General features: G+C 43.2%; 1 protein-coding gene across 1 annotated transcript in view; it reads left to right on the top strand.

Moving 5' to 3' along the window:
• The window catches only part of PITPNB (phosphatidylinositol transfer protein beta), a gene marked incomplete at its 5' end in the record, with an annotated part of 68,768 nt that extends 57,555 nt beyond the window's left edge, over window positions 1-11,213 (top strand). The window contains 4 exons of the mRNA XM_027771578.1: window positions 3,927-4,037; window positions 5,566-5,688; window positions 8,837-8,922; window positions 10,108-11,213. Of these exons, the coding sequence (XP_027627379.1) occupies window positions 3,927-4,037; window positions 5,566-5,688; window positions 8,837-8,884 (282 nt within the window). The remainder of the gene's footprint in view (window positions 1-3,926; window positions 4,038-5,565; window positions 5,689-8,836; window positions 8,923-10,107) is intronic.
• Window positions 11,214-18,942: the final 7,729 nt, after the last annotated feature.

Here is an 18,942-nt window from a genome sequence, read left to right as displayed (position 1 = left end):
GCTATCAGCAGTGCATAATCAATAGGATCTTTGATTGTTCCACCTGGAAAGAATCTTAGTGTTAGGTACTCAGTTGTGGGGTACTCAGCCATAGAGTAAATTCAGCCTGGATAGGTACGTGTGGGCTGGGGGTAGTTTGCTAAGTCCCAGTATACTATAGAATGAAATACAAAATTATAAGTTTAAGGACAAGTCATTGGATGTCAAGGACATATTGTGTTTACCACCTGCAGCCCAGAGCCAGCCTTGAAGAACTAAGATCACTGGCCCGTGCTTTTAGTTTCACCTCAGAGTAAGATGAAGAGCTGTGATAATCTAGCCTCTTACCCTTCTGTAAGAAGTGGGGCCCTGAGAGGTTAACGATGGTTCCCAAGGTCCACAGGAAGTTCCTTTGCTATGGGAACTGCATCCTAGGTCCCCTTACTCCTAGTCTGGTGCTACTTCTTGGCAGGTGTATCTCACAGTGTCAGTACCTTGTTTTACATATACCTACACATATGTGCTGCATGTGAGGGTTTTCAGTGACACTTGTTGGATTAGAAAGTACTTCAGCATTGGCTCATTGCTTATTGAAAAAATGATCTGTGAAAGACCAACCTTGTCATTTTAATAAAGCTGGGCACCCAGAAGCTAGCTTTGTCTTGTGAGAGGCTGGTCTACCCTTCTGTGCACAGTAGTCCAGCTGAAGTACCAGGGGCCTGCAGGTCAAGGAGGGGAGGGTCCAGTGTGTAACTTTAGCTCAGGGCAGCAGCATCCACAACAGAAGTGGTCCCCTTTGGGAAGAGATTATTGGCACTACGGGCAGTGATTTTATTGTTCTGTACTCATTCTTCTCTAATATCCACTTTTGTGTCTCCTGACAACACCTACTATAGATTGAAATATAAATGGTGCTCATTTAATACTTGCTGATCGGACTTATTTCTCAAGTATAGGAATTGTGTGTGTGTGTGTGTGTGTGTGTGTGTGTGTGTGTGTGTGTGTTTATGTACACATATACATACACGCTGAGTTTTTACATGGGCACTGTTTGCTGGGAAAATCATGGAAAAATAGAGCTAAGCTAGTTGAGTTCTCATTTGACACAGAACCCACCTGCTGTAATATTTTTATTTAAATGCTTGCTAGCATTGTCTCATTGATGTAACCCATGTGCCCAGGTCATTATTCAGAAGATGGAATGTATTACAGAACAGGTTTTCTGAGAAAAGTTGACATTTATGCTGGACTCTACAGAACATTGAGTTCCATTAATAATACCGAGAAAGAGTTTTTTCCATATAACATATCCCTGGAATTCGCTTGATACAGGAACGTCATAAATAGTGTGGAGAAAATGTGCTCTGGTTGTATAAATAATAATATTGAGTTTTATAAATAATCTCGAGTTTTTAGAAGTTTATCGTTTTTTTAATTTATGAGGCTCAGTGGAGAGAATCTTTGCTCTCAAATGACCTAACTGAAGGTGGGCTATGCACGTGGGTTAAAGCTGACAAGCAGCAGCCGCCATGGCACCAGTTGTGACTGATGCTGGTGGTGTGTCTGCAGCTCTGAGTGCAGCTGGAGAACCTTGGTGAAGAAGGAACACCCTTGTGAGAGGCCTTGACCTTTGACTCAAAAATTTAGTTTTTATAAAGGGATCCCTATAAGTGTTGCACATGACTTTCTACTCTTTTTTTTTTTAACTTATTTAATTTTATTTGTTATTATTTTTTAAATTCAACCAGAGAGAGAGAGAGAGAGAAGGGAAAAGTGAAAAAGCAAGCTGCCAGGTCTATGACTTATACTGTGGTTGGCCATGTGGGAGACCAGTGGCTCAATCTCCATGCTGCCTACCACCCCTGACTTTCTACTCCTACGGGGAACTTTGTTTACAGTTGTTCTGCGGATTCAAAGTAGTAAATACGACTTTGGGGAAAGACCAAGAGAGATGGAACCTAGTCAGTATTAAGCCTGAGTCCCACCTTCTTAGCATGGAACATACAGTGCCCTCTGTAATACATCTGGTCTGATTATATGGCTCTTTAAAATAATCACCCTTTTACAAGCACACCAACATCGAGATTTAGAGTTTCCCCAGACCATACCTGCAGCCCACCTTTGCTGTCTGTGATTCTTTGATGTGTGCCTCCTGCACTGGACTGAGCATTCCTGAGGGTAGGACTGTGCCTATGTGTGCTCACCGCTGTGAGCCTGCCCCAGGCTTTTCTGCATCAGCTGAGTAGTGTTCAGGGTCCTGCCCACATCACCTTGGAAGTAGACCCATTTTCTCAGGGAAAACACTGATGTAGATTGCAAGCTCTTGGTTCACCTCCATTATCTCCTTGTTGAAAATGAACACTCCAGTATATTGAACTCCTGAGTAGTACCTACCCTGATACATCAGACAGAAATCGTTAGGAGGTCGGATGGTGGCGCAGTGGTAAATCACCATTTTCTACAAGGCTGACCTGCATGGGAAGGTTCTGCGTTCCTGTGCAGAGTCTTCCCTGAGCACACTGGACATGTGTGTACCTGTAATCTGGGGCTGAACCTGGGAGTGGATCATAGCATCTTTACCCTGTTGGTGCTATCTGCCTGCCTGCCTGTCTCTATTTCGTATGGAAGAAATAAATAGCAAAGTTCAAAAATTAATGATTTGTTAGTAATACCATAGGTTGAAATTCCCCCCAACCAATTTTTCTAATAGAATACTTCAACACCCCCCCCCAAAAAAAAGGGGGGGGGCAGCAGATGATGTAATGGTTATGTCACTGGACTCCCATGTAGTCCACCACAGTTTAAGTCCCGGACCCGGCAGCTTAAAACTCATGCCAGGTACATGTTGCACGTGTGCCTAAAATCCCGAGAGGGAAATGGAGAAGGGGTTGCGGCGTGGCCATCCCCTCTGGGGAGTGATTTCTCACTTTCTGTCTCTCTGTCTCCTTGGCAAGCACAAGCACCTGATAGCAAAAAAATCTCTTAAAAAATAAAAAAAGAATAGAACAGTGAATAACACCATGTAGATTCAGCAGTTTTGACACTTAGCCATGTTTGCTTTCTTGTGCTCTCTCCCTCTGTCCTTTCCTTCTTCTTTTCACATAAATACATATTTAAAAAATTTTCAGCTAAACTTAAAAATTCAGAGTGAATTTTTTCACTCTTAATTTGGATAACAATCTGAGGATCCAAATGCTAATTGCTTTTGTATGTTTTCTTCTAAAGTAAATTACAGATACTATATTTTGTCTCTTTCATCTCTTAATCCAGATAGTTCCTCTATCTATCTCTTTTTCATATCTCTCTCTCTCTCTTTTTAAATTTCCTTGATTACCAGATCAGGTCTTGATTTGATTCCTGATTATACCATGTAAGCTATGAGATGTAATTATTTGTGGGAATTAAAGTCTTTATTATATGGGATTTGCCTTTGAATACTTGATAATATGGATGATTTTTGCTGCGGCATCACGTTTTGTGTCCTCATGCCATTAAAAATACCTCAGTTAATAAACAGTGCCACCCACTTGCCAATATTTGAAGATACCGAAGATGTCTAAACTTCCTTGTCACTTTTTATTGTGCCACATCCATGGGGGTGCGATAATGTTGTTATGAGAACCCTGACATAGTAAAGGCTTGCTGCTGATATACTGTGAATAGGATTTGGTAGCTAATCAGGAATCTGAATAGTGCAATTTGAGGTAGAGCGATGTGCCTATTAAACGTTAGTGCTAGGAGGTAACTCGGTCTGTGGAAGGAGGGTTTGCAGCAGGGGAATACTGCAGCTTTTGCTGAAATGATTTCCAATTTCCAAATACCTGAATTAAACACATATGAGATTGTAATTTTCTTCATGTATGTCTGTTATGTCATTACACAACAGTCAATTTTAATCAAAACATAGACATTTCAGTCACGACTTCTTTTCAATTTTCCTCTTCCAGAAGGAACTGGCAAACAACCCTGACTGTCCTCAGATGTGTGCCTATAAGCTGGTGACCATCAAATTCAAGTGGTGGGGACTACAAAGCAAAGTAGAAAACTTCATTCAGAAGGTAAAAGCTGCTCCATTTTTGGTGACTTTTCTTTTATGAAATAAAAACTCATGTCCTGCACCATTCATGTCTGCCCTTTTAACCCTACAAATAGCATAGACAGATGCTAGCAGAGGGTTTTTATAAGGGACTTTGGAGAACATCACAATTTTTTGTTCACAGTGTTTTTCTGATGGTTCGTCCAGCACTTCTGCAGAAAGCACTTCCCACATACTCCATGTTCCCCAGGGGACACGGTGTCATGGCCCTGGCTGGAGGCCCAGGCCCAGCCTGCTGAGAGACTTCTCTGCCTTAGCTGGGCTGACCACCTCCCCCTCAGCCCCACACCCATCTCCCTGGTGACACACCTTGCTCTTCCTCATGGGATATCTCCTTTAGAGGTCCTCACTGGAAATAGGTACACTCGGAACTGTGGTGACACCATCTGAATATTCAAATTCTAATGACTTCTTTTTTGTCTTCTTTATTGAAGTGAAAGTAACATCTAGGAAGAGGGGAGAATTGCAGTTGTAGAAATATGCATGGGTTATAAATACAGTGTGTGGAAAGTTGCCTTTGTATGTATTATTCCTGTAGCTTGAATATTTGTTCCATTATCCTAATAAAGAAGCACCCATTGTATCTCAGATCCCCACAAGGGTTGTCTGTGTTTCACCACAGCTTTCCTACGTTTAAACAGTAGCTACTGTAACATTGCAAAGTAAAGGATCTCAAAGTGCTAGAAACTCATTATTCTTGGGCCTGCTTATAGTTGGCCTGTAGTAGACATGCTGTAAATATTAGATCCTTTCTTCCTCCTGGATGACAATAATAGATTAACAGCACATTTCTGATAAATAGAAGTCACACATGTAATTGATGACATCCTTTTGCATGAAAAACATTTATGAAGTTGAAGATTATCTAAAACTACAGAATGTTCCATGGGCTTTTCTCTCTTGGGACAGTTGAGTAAAACTTAAATAATTCAACAATTAAAGCCACTAATTCTATACATTGTTACACACACTTATATAGTGGCAGTAACATGCAGTGTAGAAAAAGTAATGGGAAGTGTGTAATAATTCTTAGTTTAATAAAACATCTTTATTCCAAAGAGCCTAGTACTCTTCTTTTAATTATGTTATTATATTTCACCTCATGGTATTTCATTGCATTATAGAGAAGAGTGCCAGTGTAGAGTTTTATAACAGGAGAAATCAGGTTGACGTTTGCTTGTTGACTTTTAGAAAGAGGAGGAAATTAATCAGGTCCAGCCGGGAGTGTGTTGGGTGAGATTGTGCATACCATAGTCCTTTAGTTTCTACTATAGGTGAAATTATTTTACATTTCCCAGAGAAATTGTTCATTTTATTTTTTATACGAAATGATAATAGGGTGGAGTCAAAATTTCTACTAATGATCATAAGTAGCCTTTTCATACCCCATATATGTACATTTCATGGGTTAATCAGGACAGGTAGAGTTAATGTGTCATTAATCTTAGGTTTTTGCCATCTCATACTATGTTTCTTCTTTGTTTTAAAAGCAAGAAAAAAGGATATTTACAAACTTTCATCGCCAACTTTTTTGTTGGATTGACAAATGGATCGATCTGACAATGGAAGACATTAGGAGGATGGAAGACGAAACTCAGAAAGAGCTAGAAACAGTAAGACCTGCCGTTTCACGGGAATTCTCTGATTTCCCCCTTTCTAGAACTCTTTGCATGTTTAGTAACTGTAGACCTAGGATCCTTACTGCTTATCCTCAGAATGGACTTTCTTAGATACTAACACCTTTTCACATGCCCTGATTGCTCTTTTGTTGAACCCTTTCATGGAGGCATGCAGGAGCTTTTTTGATCTAGAATTCCTGCCCTTTAGATGCCCATGGTTTTGTGTTTGTATGCATTAGTTTTCCTTGATGGCAGCAGGTTCACAGTTCTCTTAGATACTCATTTGTCATACCCAGTGCCTTTGGCTCAGTTTGTATCACAACAAGTTATAAATGTTAGCACAGTGAGTCCTAGTTCCTGCTTCTATAGACAAGGGAAAGCTAATGGCATCATCAGTGATTCCAGAAATGTCTCCTCGCTGTCCCCTGCTAGCAAGTGAATCCTTATTTCTCCATAAGTTTCAGTCACATTCAGGTGACCCTTGGGTAGGAGGTGAGCATGTCATGCCTTAGCCTTAAAGCTCACCCCAACCCCTCCCAGCTCCTAGAGATCAGGACCCGCAGCCAGTGGGTGTCTTCTCTCTCAGGAACGGTGGATGTCTCCTTCCTCTCAGAGACAGTCTCTTCCCTGGTCTCTCTCCTGCATGCGTCTGGTTTTGCTTTTGCCCTGGGCCACGCTTATCTTCAGTTGGCGGTAAGGCCCCATATGGGAAGTGAACTCAAGGAATGTCCAGAACCCGTTCGTGGTTTCCTTGTAGTCATCTCGAGTCGCGCCAGCAGGCCCAGTTCTGGAAGCTATACAGGTGCAGGTGTTTGATGAAGGCCCGTGTGTGAGGCAGGAACTCGCTTAATCATGGGAGGAGGGCAGCAGATCAGGTTTGTTGGCACAGAGGGAACCCTATTACTCTGGCACATGGCATCCTAAAGAATCTGTGTTTAAAATTGCTTACTTTTGGTGATTACAACATGTCTGCTTCTAATTAGCTTTATGCAAACCTTCTGAGAGGATGAGGACATCATTTCTTTATAAGGCAATAAAGTGTTTCAGCCTTATCTTATACATAAACTATAGTCCAACTCTAACTTATGAATGGGTTTTGTTCCAAAAATGTAGTTGATTGTTTGAAATTTGGAACATATTTTCCCATAGGGACATTATAAATTGGGATTTGGTTTCTAGACTAGCCAATAGAAGTCTTTGGCTTCAGTTTCTCATGCTAATAGTAGGACTCTTGAGTTCTGGATCTTGGGAATAGGGGTATGAAATGGCACAGATGGAAGACTCTCCCCCTCACCCCTTATTTTTTGCTGGCTACAGGCAAAACAGTCAAACAGGCAAGAATAGGTCATGAGTACTTCCTGCCTTTCTTTCCATGCCTTGCTCCCACTTTTTCCCCTTTCTTTTCCTTTCTTCTGAGTCAGGTGCTCTTCTTTGACTCTCAGGAAGCGCCCAACATCACCTCCACCCAGTATTTTAAGCTCTTTTCCCCTGCTTTGTCCTATTTTGCTCTCCAAATGTTCCATCTCCAGAGATACCTGTCCACTTTGCCTTCTGTCTGTGGAGTGACCAGTGTCTACCAAACTTTAGAAAGTAGGAGCATGATTGCTCTTGATCTTTCCAGGCTTGTGGTGCACACATTACTGACATTTCCAGCAAGGGTTTACCAACACCAAGAGAAAAGAGATTCCTCAAACTCTTAGGAGAGAGTCCCATCTCTTGGTTCTAATTTTTATGCTGAAGAATTATAGTCCACTCTGGTTTGGGCTCTGGGCCCTGCCTATATCCAGATCCCTCAGACAGAACTTCCCAGAGAAGCACTCTTGCTTCCCTCTCAAGTCTCTGTCTCATGATACCCAACACAGAATGGCCCCAGTGTCAACACAGAGAACCCCTGAGGAGGTGGTGGCTCACTCCCATCCGTGGCCATGGCCTGCAAGCTCAGTGCTTCTTGTGCAAGTCTGTGCACTCAAGAAGTAAGCTTGAGATAGATGAGGGATTACTCAGAAGCCCCATTTTTTAGGCAGTATCATCATTCTTGTGCCCACATGGCTCAAACTAATTCCCTCATCAAGTTAGTAGAAATCTGTCATTGGTTCAGGGTGGGTACATAGCAGTTTCTTTGTTAAATATTTCAAAACATTTTAAGACAAATTTCAGCATTAAGTACAGATCATCTTAACTTTAAATCCCATTTCAGTTATTTTGCTCTAGGTCATTGGGGAGTGCTTTCTTCCACGTTACATTGCTGCTGCTTTGAGTCCTCACTCTTGATTTTCAGAAGCCAGGTGGCATCATGCCTGCAGGCCAAGAAAGCCTATCCAAAAAACACCCACCTCCTGAAGAGACTTAACGTGTTAAAGTCCTCTTTATCACTCAGGAGTTTTCCCTTTTCTTGAGGTTCTGTTTCCCTGATACCTGATGATACAGTTTGATACATTGTAATGCCCTTAATTTGCAAATATTTCAAGGATTTCTTTCAAATGGGTTTTAGCCTGGGATAAAAGACTAGCATCTTGAGAGGTTAGGCCCAAGAGGAATGCCCCTGCCTATAACTGCTGGGCTTGGGCTCAGCCCCTGAAAGAATGCTTTGGGTAAATGTTACACCTGTTTGTTCTTGACTGGTACTTCTGGAGATCAGGAGCAAGGAGAGGGTGTTGAATTTTTAGAAATGTATTTATTGCATTTATTTATTTTCTGTCATTTGTTTCTTGAGTTTCCCGTTGAGTTTTACTTGTCTAGAGGCTATTACTACCGATGCCTGTGCTCTCTGACCCATCCTGTGTCCTTTGTGGTCTACCGTTATACACTGGACCTGTGCTTGCTCGTTTCCTCACATTATATTGTCATACAGCTCATTGACTCGTTGACTGTCTTAATTTCACATCATCAGTCTGTAGGCTTTTGTTTCCTAGGTTCAATAATATACATACTTTTTATCATGCTGTGTAAGAAAGGCCTTTTGCAAGATTATCTTTAAACCAAGATTATTAGAGAGGCCTGAGAAATTCATCCTTAATGTTGATCCAGTCATAAACAGGCCACTCGCACTTCATAATTTCTCCTAAAACTTTTTTCTCCCTCTTTTTACTAACCCCTACGAAGAGTCTGATTACAGCAGCTCACAATTTTATTTTACGTTTAGATGCGTAAGAAGGGTTCCGTCCGAGGCACGTCGGCTGCTGATGTCTAGATGAGTCCCCTGTAGGGTCAGAGAAAATATCAAACTGTGTAAGTGAAGACCTGGGTAAAAAGAATGTTAAAAAACTTATACCATTTTGGTGAGGCTCTACTAAGTGTCTAACTGTGTGGTTTTATTTTTAGAATTAAATGAAAGTATGTATAAGTATATGAAATTGAGTTACTGTTCTGTAAGAATTTTATCTGTGGAACAGGTTCAAGTCAGTAATTGGGGCTAGTTCTCCATGTTACAGTTCTGCAGCGAGCATGCCAAGTGTACTTACTCATCACCTGGCAGTGCAGTGGCCTAGGAGCCAGCTGAGTTTTGAATGGCCAGTTAATTGACCTGTTTCTTAGCAGAACCATTTGTGATTGGTAAGGAAATATTTAAAAGCATTTGGAATCACAGATCCTTCATCCCAAACTAGAACAGTCAGTGTTAGTAATTATTTTATTGAGATGTTTTCTATGTGCCAGAAAGTCTTCCTTGAGGTTTAATCTTTAGTTATTTTTGCATTTGGCTTTACTCTATGTAAATGCACTTCGATTTTAATTTACAGTGTAAAACATTCTTATGGTTTAATTTCTCACATGCAAATTATAAATTATATATTCATCAGATTTTTCTAGAGGGGAGTAAATAGGCACCAAAATATACCCTTATATTGAAACCAGTGCAAATAAACAATAGTCGACTGCACACTGCCATTGTTTTTATAGAACTAAAGTGTAGATTGTAGGAAAGAGCAAGACAGAACCACCTCCTCCTCCACTGGTTGTTTGCTGCCCCTTCACATGAGCTCCCTGCTTGTCAGTGGCTGAACCCGAGGATAAGTGATGTGTTCAGTCATGAATAGTTATAATTACATCTAGTAAGAACAAATCAATCTTCCGAGATTTCTCCAAAGCTTTCCTTAAGTTCACTGTTCATTTTAAGAATTTTGTTTTGTTAACTTTTGTTCAGTTCTCTTAAGTTTCTGTAATTTATTTCTGCTTCTAATTTATTTTTTTCTCTGATAAAACAAATGTCATGCCATTAAGTAAAATGAAAACCGTACTAAAAAAAGTTTAAATTATTTTAAGATGCAATATTAGGGTACACCTTCTGCCAAAAGTTTTGCTACATTGAGGGTTTTTTTTGTTTTGGAGAGTATGTTTGACAAGCCTACTGCCTAACATTTTTTGTGTGTCTCTGAATTTTAACACGTTTTGCACTGTCTTTCACTTTTCTTACAGTTACGTAATCAAGGTCAAGTGAGGGGAACAAGTGCAGCCAGTGATGAGTGAAGAAGAATCTGACCAGTATCTTGCAGTGTTGACGTTTCCCAGATGCGTGCTTGTGATGATGTACACACATGCACAGGTTCCCAACCACGTGTGTATATATGTATGTGTGCGTGTGTCTGTAGCTGTATATAAAACGCATGTAGAGCTACAGATTGAGATACACACACTGTGTATATATGTACATACAGACATACGGAAGGGATTAGTACAATTTCTCCAAAGTACTGTACCTATCTTCAGCAAGAATGCAAAAGAAAATATTTTCAATATATATACCTGGAACAGATTTTAATAATTATCAGAGTAATACCATTAATGGATAAATTGACTGCAATGTAATACTAGCTGGGATGTTTCATATATGTCAAGTTGTGGACCAATATATACATAGTCTTCTATTATTTTTCTGTTCTTTTAGATGTCTCTTTTAAATTTTTATTTTAGTCCCATATGCAGCAGACTCCCACAGAAAAATTTCTTCAGAATGTTTTGGTGTTCCAACAAATCTGAATGTATTTATAACTATTTATTTCTGGATGGTCATTCTCTTAAAGCCAAATTTAATAATATATCTTAAGTAAGAGTAAAATTACAGGCCAGTTTTTACTTGTTTTTCCTGAGAGGGAAATCCTTTTAGAAAAAATTTCTGGTTTTTATTGGATTTTTGTATTTTAAATTTCAAGTATTTTTCTACATCAAACCTAGCAAAAATGGAGATGATGGTTTGTGATTTCTAATAAACACTAGGCAATTTTCAAGTTCCTGTTAGGCAAACAAAGACATTGACGAAATTAATCTTGATAGTACATTGTAGGCTATGTAGAAAAATTGGAAGGCTAGCACTTCTGTGGAGTCTCGTTTTCTGACATGTTTTCTGGAATTACAGCTTGGAAACTATGCAAATGGTCTAGATTCCTCACAGCTTACACGTTAGAATGTAGATAGTGATGACATTTTGCTCTTTTCATGTTGAAATACTCTTCCTGGGGGGAGAGGCTGACTTGAGATAGGAATGCGAAAGGCCCGCCTTTGTGTAGTTTGTGGGCCTTGCCCAGGGGTCAGTGGCCCTCCGACCTCTGGATGTGCTCTCAAATAGGACATCGTCGGAACATATCCTGCAGAGGTATCATGGAAATGCTGGTGAGAAGCCGCTGCCACTCTCTCTCTTTTTTTTTTTAAAGGGAGGAACAATAGCTAGGTAGTATTTTTTGTACGCTTCCTCTGTCCAATCCTGTTTTTCTCCTGTCAGTACTGGGAGCTTGAGTAGAATGATATTGTTGAAACCTTCAAGTCACAAACTGTCTTCTTTTTTTTCTTTTGGAGAGGTTTTTGCTATAGGGCACGTGCACTCACCAGAAAAACAGAGACAGACAGACAGAAAGCAAGAAATCACCCCCCGGGGGTGCAATCCCTTCTCCTCCATTCTCCTCTTGGGATCTTGGGATCTTGGGCACACATGTGCACCTGGCATGAGTATAAGCCACCGAGTTCGGGACTTGAACCTCGGTCGACTACATGGGAGTCCAGCAATATAGCCATTACACTAACTGCTGGTCCCGCAAACTGTCTTCTTTAACCTCCCATCCCTCCTAAAACACGCCAGCCCCTGCAGTCAGATCACATTAGTAATCTGATTTGCCGACAGTCCTGCCCTCCCTGTTCCACGTTTTCCCACATGTCCTTTGTCCCCACCAGAGCAATTGCAGCGAATAGGACAGGGATGTTGAGAATTACTACTACATTGTGATACCATGCTATCCTCAGCAACAAATCCCACATCTCATGTGTCCTCTGTATACTCAGGATAAAGACTGATGTTTACTCTCTGGACACTGTTGTACGGCAGGTCTGGTCAGAGCATAGTCGTTGTCAGCAAAGTGTTTGGAGTGAGGAAGATGATTGCTAATTTGTGAAACGAAGAGTCTAGCCCTCTCCTTTTAATGAACATAACTCTCCCTGGCATCTGTAGTATCGTTGGGAGCTCGGGCGCACATGGAAATGAGAACCCGGCGCATGGATTTTAATGTTTTTCTAACAACTGTGGAGATTTGAGGGAATGTGTGGTGAATGTAAAATACCTAGTTTACTTGGCAGTCTCTTGTGTAAATTACAGTAAAGCAAAGTAAATGAAATTTAAACAAAAAATAAATTTGATCACAAAATGCCACTTGTGTGCTTGAGTGGTTGTTTCCCTGATGCTACGTTTGGTTCAAAACACCGTGGACCACTCTTTTGCTAGTCATTCAAGAATTCTCTAATTTGTAGCACTGCTGCTCTGGGAAAAAAAAAAAAAAAGTTTTTGTTTTTTATTGCAAACTCTTTTAAAATGTGCTTATGCCACACTAAGTAGTCGCGTTTGGTTTCTAAAATAATTTTCTATTTTCAGAAGCTAAGTAGTAAACTAAAGAAGGATTATGTATTAGTTTCAGAGATTTCTCTTTTTTATTTTTAGAATCATTTAATTTTATTTATCATTGTTATTCTGATATTTGATACAAGCACGTGTGCTCACTTGAGAGAGAAAGATGGAAAGAGAGAAAGTGACGAAGCAAGCTTCCTGGTCTAGAACTTGAACTGGGTTGGCCATAGGAGAGTCCAGCACCTCAACTACCACACCTCCTGCTGGCCCCATGTTTTAGAGGTTTTTAAATATTGTTTTTAAAAGGAAAAAATATGGAAGGCCCATAGTGATTTTAAAGCCCTCCCTCAGTAAGGACTTTGCCATAAGAATCTGATCATGAAGGTTTTTTGTTTTTATTTTATTTTTTGTTTTGTTTGTTTTGCCAGAGGGCACATACGTTCACCAGAGAGAAAGTACTCCCTAGCGAGGCCTGGGCACTTCACAATCCTTTGTCTTTTATTCCTCCTCCTGTTAGGATTTTGGGCATGCTTGGTGTGTTTTGGGTCACTGAGCCTGGAATTTGAACCATCATTGGACCTACAGAATCTGGCTCCCTTAACCAGTGAGCTACAGGGCTGGGCCAGGACTCTGTCTTTTCTAGTCTATTTTGGACAAGAAATGACAACTTGGCAGTTACAGCTTACACTTTAGAGTTGTTTGACATTAGGAGGAGTGACTAGCTATGTGGGTGGATATACTCTATAACATCACATTTCCAGCGTGGTGGTGGTTGTTTCCTGAGGTTTGTTCCTTACTGTCCTGTTTTCCCGTTCTTGCATTCCACAATCTGAGTATTGATATGCTGCCACTCAGTCTCACTGCAAGCACTAAGAAAAGCAGGGCACAGTCCAGTGTGGGGGACAGACGTTCTAACAGATGTACTAACAGTCAATGGAATCGTCATTGAAGAGCACAGAGTTGGTTGAGAGGAATCTTAGATACCATCCTCTTTGTATAAACGAGAAAACAAAAGTCTAGGCCAAAGGCAGCTTGGCAGCTGGGACCCAAGGAGCCCAAGATGCCAACTTCTGGGCCAGCGTGGAGTCAGGGACACTCTGGGGCCCTCCTGTATGTGGGGCCCATGCTGCCCAGCTGTAGGGTTGGTTGGGTCAGTTGAGCATTGTGTCCTGTAGCACATGGTAGACCCTCTTCAGTGGGATTTCTCCCTTCCTGTCCCACTTGTATACCAAACTGCTTCCTAGTCGACCTCAAATCAGTCAGCTCTCCTGTCCTCCCTAACACCTGGCTTTTTAAATATATATATAAAATTATAATTATTATTATTATTATCTTATCGAACTTTATTTCAATTTCAATTTGACCAGAGAGAGGTCAGTGAAGGGGCAAGTCTCCAGGTCTAGGACTTGAACCATGGTTGGCCATGTGGGAGTCCAGAGTCCTCAACCACACCACCTGCCGGCCCCTCTAACACCTGGCTTTAAGGTTTGTTTTGTGTCCCCTCTTCAACCAGCTAAATTGTACAGTTTGGCGAGCCAACTCCTCCACAAATCTTGTGTCCCAGGAAGTAAGAGGCATTTGTTAACATTTGTTTTGTCCGTCTCTTCTAAGCAACTTAGTTGGCAAGAGCAGTGTAGAATTCCCTGTTCTTGTTTGGAGGGAGGGAGAATGTTCTTAGACCCTCAGATCCGATGCTGTGAGAGCCACAGCGTGTGAGATAAAGAGTTCAGTGGCTCCCAAACAGGTTTTCTCCATAGGTTTTTGCCATAGGGTGGGCACCACCACGCCCCCAAACAGGTTTTTTTCAAATTCCTCTCACTGGCAGTTTTGGTATTTGGGACTTTGCATGAGGGGAAGTGAGAAATCACTCCCATCGGGGATGGTCATGGCACAATCTCTTCATTCCTCATTTCAAGATTTTGGGCACTCCCACATGTGTATCTGGCTTCTTTTTCATGCTGCTGGGTATGGGACCTGAACTGCATAGTCCGGTACATGGGATCCAGCTGCCTTAACCACCATGCCACCAGCTGGCCCTTGATTACTTTTAAAAGCATTCAGAGCTAATGTTTGCTTCCCCAATGCCTTTGGGATGGCTTATCCTTCTGGAGGAATGCAGTTTTATATGAGGAAACTGCTTCATTACTTCTTCATGGTTTTACCTCCTTGTGTTCCATTGAACTAAATCATTAAATACTCCCTGGATGAAAAAGAGTGTCTCTGCCATTCCAGCCAGTATCCAGCATTGAGATTCCCGTCTCAAATGTTCTATAATGCAGGAGAGACTGGATTGAAAAACTACAGTGCATGTAGGCCAGGGGTTCTCAGGGTCAGGTGGGGAGGCTTTAAAAACATCAGAGTCCTTGGGATAAACAGATGGCGTATAGTTGTATCACCGAACTACATAGTCAACCGTGGTTCGAGTCCTGGACCCAGCAGCTTAAAACTCAGGCCAGTACACATGCATGTGTGCCAAAAATCCTGAGAGAGAAGAAGGGATTGAACAGTCCCCCCCCCCGGGGGGGGGGCTGTTTTCTCATGTTCTGTCTTTCTGTGTCTCCAGTGAGCACACTCCCTATAGCCCAAATCTCTTTAAAAACATCAGTTATCCATCAGTTGTCTTTCTATGACTTGGTACTATATGCCCTTTCTTTGAAAGACGGGAAGAGCTAAGATAATAAACATTCTTTGTGGATGCACATTGAGATGACCACCTTCTCTCCAGATAGTTGGGTTCCTACGCACCCTTCAGAGCTCTTGGCCCAAGCGATACTTCCTCCAGGAAGCCTTTCTTACTTGAAGTGACTCCCTCTGCAGCAGTCTGCACCCTTCATTTGGCTTTAACAGTCTCTACATCTTGGTTAATAGATGTCTTGGAGCCAGTAGGTGGCGTGGTGGTTAAGGCGTTGGACTCCCACATGGCCAACAGTGGTCTGAGTCCCGCTTTCTCTCCCCCATATCCTCTGGTGAGTGTGCATATGTTATAGCAAATTTAATAAAATATAATTGTTTTTGTGGTCCCATGGGAACCTTATGGCCGGGTACTACATCCATACCCCAGAGTCACTTCTGTGGAGGGAACAGACTCTGAAACTGCTCTCTGTTTATGACAGCTTTCTACCTACTCTGTGCCAAAGCCCCTTTGAATCCTGGGGAGAGTGCGGCATAACCAAAACATCTGTAACCTAATTTCTGCCCTCAAGAATTAGAGCCCATCGCTAGCTACAATAGGAGGTGGTAATCTGGTAGCTGACGGTACAAAATACGCAGAGAACGGAGGAGGGAGCTCCAAGTCCATGTTTTCTACCTCTTCTCGACACCCAGAGCAGGACGTTTGGGAGACCACTCAGTCTGAAGAAGTCTGAAACCTAACTCAGTCCTTCCTCTTCTGAAGTGTACTGCCTGGGCCTCCTGTCAGTGAACTGCTTCCTGAGTTGTGCTGCCCTAGCCCCAAATCCTAGGTGGACCTCAAGTCTCCAGAAGTATCCCCAGATGCCTGTGAAATTCCTCTGCTCTTGGATGTCCTGACCCAAGCCATGCTCTGATGAGCTATCATCCTGTCTAGGGTAGTAGACATCCAGAAACCTGATGGGAAAGATCGAAACCTGAGGTGTTTAGGCCTGTGGCCATGTGGCCTCGGACGGCTATTCAGTTCTGCCTTTGTGGTGCTCAGCCGCAGACAATACACAGAAGAGCCTATCTGTTCCAATAAAGCTTTATTTACACACAGGAGCCCAGGTGTGGTTTGTCAAGCCCTGAGTAGGGCAAAGCAAGGCCTAGATGGACTTTTTTTGCTATAGGGTGCATGCGCTTGCTAGAGACAGAAAGCGAGAAATCACCCTCACACATCCAGGGATGACCACACTGCAATCACTTCACCTCCATTCTCTCAGGATTTTGGACATACACGGTGTGAGTTTTAAGCCACTGGGTCTGGAACTCAAACTGCAGTTGAGTACGTGGGAGTCCAGTGACATAACCATTAAGCTATCTGCTGGTCCCGAAGGCATGGATAACCTTAATCAGGCTTTGCCAGTGTTTACTTCCCGGAACATCCCCAATGTGTGCCACTGCTTGAACTGCCTGGATCCCTGGTTCCCAGAGGCCCTGTAGACAGGACAGCTGGCACCAATGAGCACTTAGGACAGGGGAGTTGGTACACGTTGCGTTGTGCTGTTGGTAAGGTGGAACCATTACAAGTCAACTCGCAGCCGCTGGAGGGTCAGTCACAGGTGAAGGCAGTCAAGCTGATTTCACTGCCGCCTTCCACATCCATGTTGTCCACAGAGATGGCTCCACGCATTGATTCCCAGCCAACATGAACCAAAGGTTGAAGGCTAGAGCGATGACGCGCCGACAGAAGCCACTGAGTACAATGAAGGTAAGGCTGGTTAGACTCGTCCCAGCTGGCACGTTTTATTTCTCCATCTGTGGTTCAGAAAATACCATCAGCGACTGTTAAAGCGCTATACTCGTAAAAAGGCTTGTAGAGAGAGACACCCTTTCTGCCATTGAATTTGGCCCTCTGGTGTCCTCGCTAACCTGGTTACTTGGGCTTGGCGTCATGGTTCCTGAACAGGCCCGGTAAGGTCAGACATTTGTCTAGAAAATTGGTCCGGGGTTTCCTGGAGCCAGTGACACTCGTCCTTGGGTTGAGTCTGTTTACTTGAGTTTCTGAGAAGCAGTGAGGTGCCGTGACATGCCCCCGCGTCGATCCCTCGTGTATTCCGACACCACCTGCTAACAGTCATAGCAGACTCGCCCTGCACTCCGGACTGAGGGAGGTTCGTGAAGTGGAACGGGGGAGTGGCTTCCAGTGTTTACTGATGCGTGTGTGAAACCCAACTGCCCCTCTGGGCATCATTGCACATCGGCTTCTGCAGCCCAGAATACCGATGGCGTGCTCTCGGCGTTGCTTCCTCTTTCCCATGGCCCAGGGAGCCCTGGGACTTCAGAGAAGCCATGAAGGTGTCCATGGCATTCCATAGCCTTCTCTCTCCTGTTTCATCCTCACAGAGCAGCCTGCCTGGATATCACATAAGCCTTTACATTTAGGGGTCAGCATGCTTCCGGTCAAGGGCCAGGTAGGGACTGTTTGGGGCTTTGTGGGCCATGTGGTCTTCTGCAAGTACTCAGCTCTGCCTTTGTAACAGAAGAGAAGCCATAGACAGTACATGAATGAACGGGCATGGCTGCATGTCAATAAAACTTTATTTACACCAACATGCACTAGGCCAAGTTGGGCCCACGGGCCAGTTTGCCAACCTCTACTCTAGGTTCTTCCCACAGTTGTTTCTCCTAACATTAATGAAAATACCAGCTGACACTCAGCGCCTGCTATGTCTTGGGCACTATTCCAAGCACAGTGCGTGACAGGCCTTGTTTAATCTCCCAACCATCCTATGAGGTAGGTGCTGTTATCACCCCCCTCTTCCAGATGAGAAAACTGAGGCCCCCATTAATGTAATTGGCCCCAGGCCATATTACCAAAAGTGGCAAAAGTAGGCTGCAAGCCAGGGGACACCCCAGAGTCACTCATAACTACAGTTCGTCCTCCTCCCTGCCTTTCAGAACCGCAGAGTTCCAGGCCTCTGGCATTTACTAAGGATCCATCTGAAGAGCTGGCCTAATGATAAAATCGATGGCACAGGCCGTATGTTCTTAGGAGCAAACTTCCATGACTGATTCTTCCCAGAGCTCAGAGCTAAGAAAACATTTCTTCCCAGTCAGTGTGGAATTCCCCCTGCCCCCTGCCTTGGTGTCAGGAAACCCCACGGAGCATTTCACATCCAGCAGAGTCGACTTTAGGCAGGGCTTTCTGCCCTGACTCCTCGGTCGCCCTCCCCACCCCTGCACTCGGTGTTTGTGTTGGTGCTGTGACCATGGGCATTTCTGGTTCCCCTGGGTCCATACCTTCCATCGTAAGTCCTCTCAAAGTATTTGGCGAGCCAGGGTCGATCGTTCTGAAATGTGTGTGAATTGCACAGACAGCGCCGGCTGCGTGGAGGTGAGAATCCGAATACCTGCTGTCATTCTCTGGCCGCACCAGGGCCAGAAGTCTTAGGGCTGCAAACACCTGGAAGGAAGTCACCTGGTAGTTTTGTTAGCCGAGTGGGATTCTGAGTAGTCCCCTGCTGCACCCCACCCCCATTGTCTTCCATGTTTTGCTTTACAAGAGACTCTTACTTAAAACTCTTGATAACACACCAGGCCTCAAGAACACATTCCCATATGTGACTGCCCAGTAGTGCCGTCTGTCACTGGAGAGGCGGTTTTTCGGCCCGGCATCTGGTGGCCCATGAGCTCACTCCTCTTCCTAGGAGCATGCCAGAAAGCCGAAGGGATTTCAGGATTCCTCCCGGTCCTTCCAACCCGACAGGCTCAGATTTTCCACTTGTGCGATTGAGGTCAGCGCCTGCATTCCT

The sequence above is a fragment of the Tupaia chinensis genome, unplaced genomic scaffold (genome assembly GCF_000334495.1).
Source record: "Tupaia chinensis unplaced genomic scaffold, TupChi_1.0 Scaffold000226_1, whole genome shotgun sequence".
Classification (NCBI taxonomy): Eukaryota; Metazoa; Chordata; class Mammalia; order Scandentia; family Tupaiidae; genus Tupaia; species Tupaia belangeri.
This window is presented reverse-complemented; position numbering and strand designations above follow the sequence as displayed.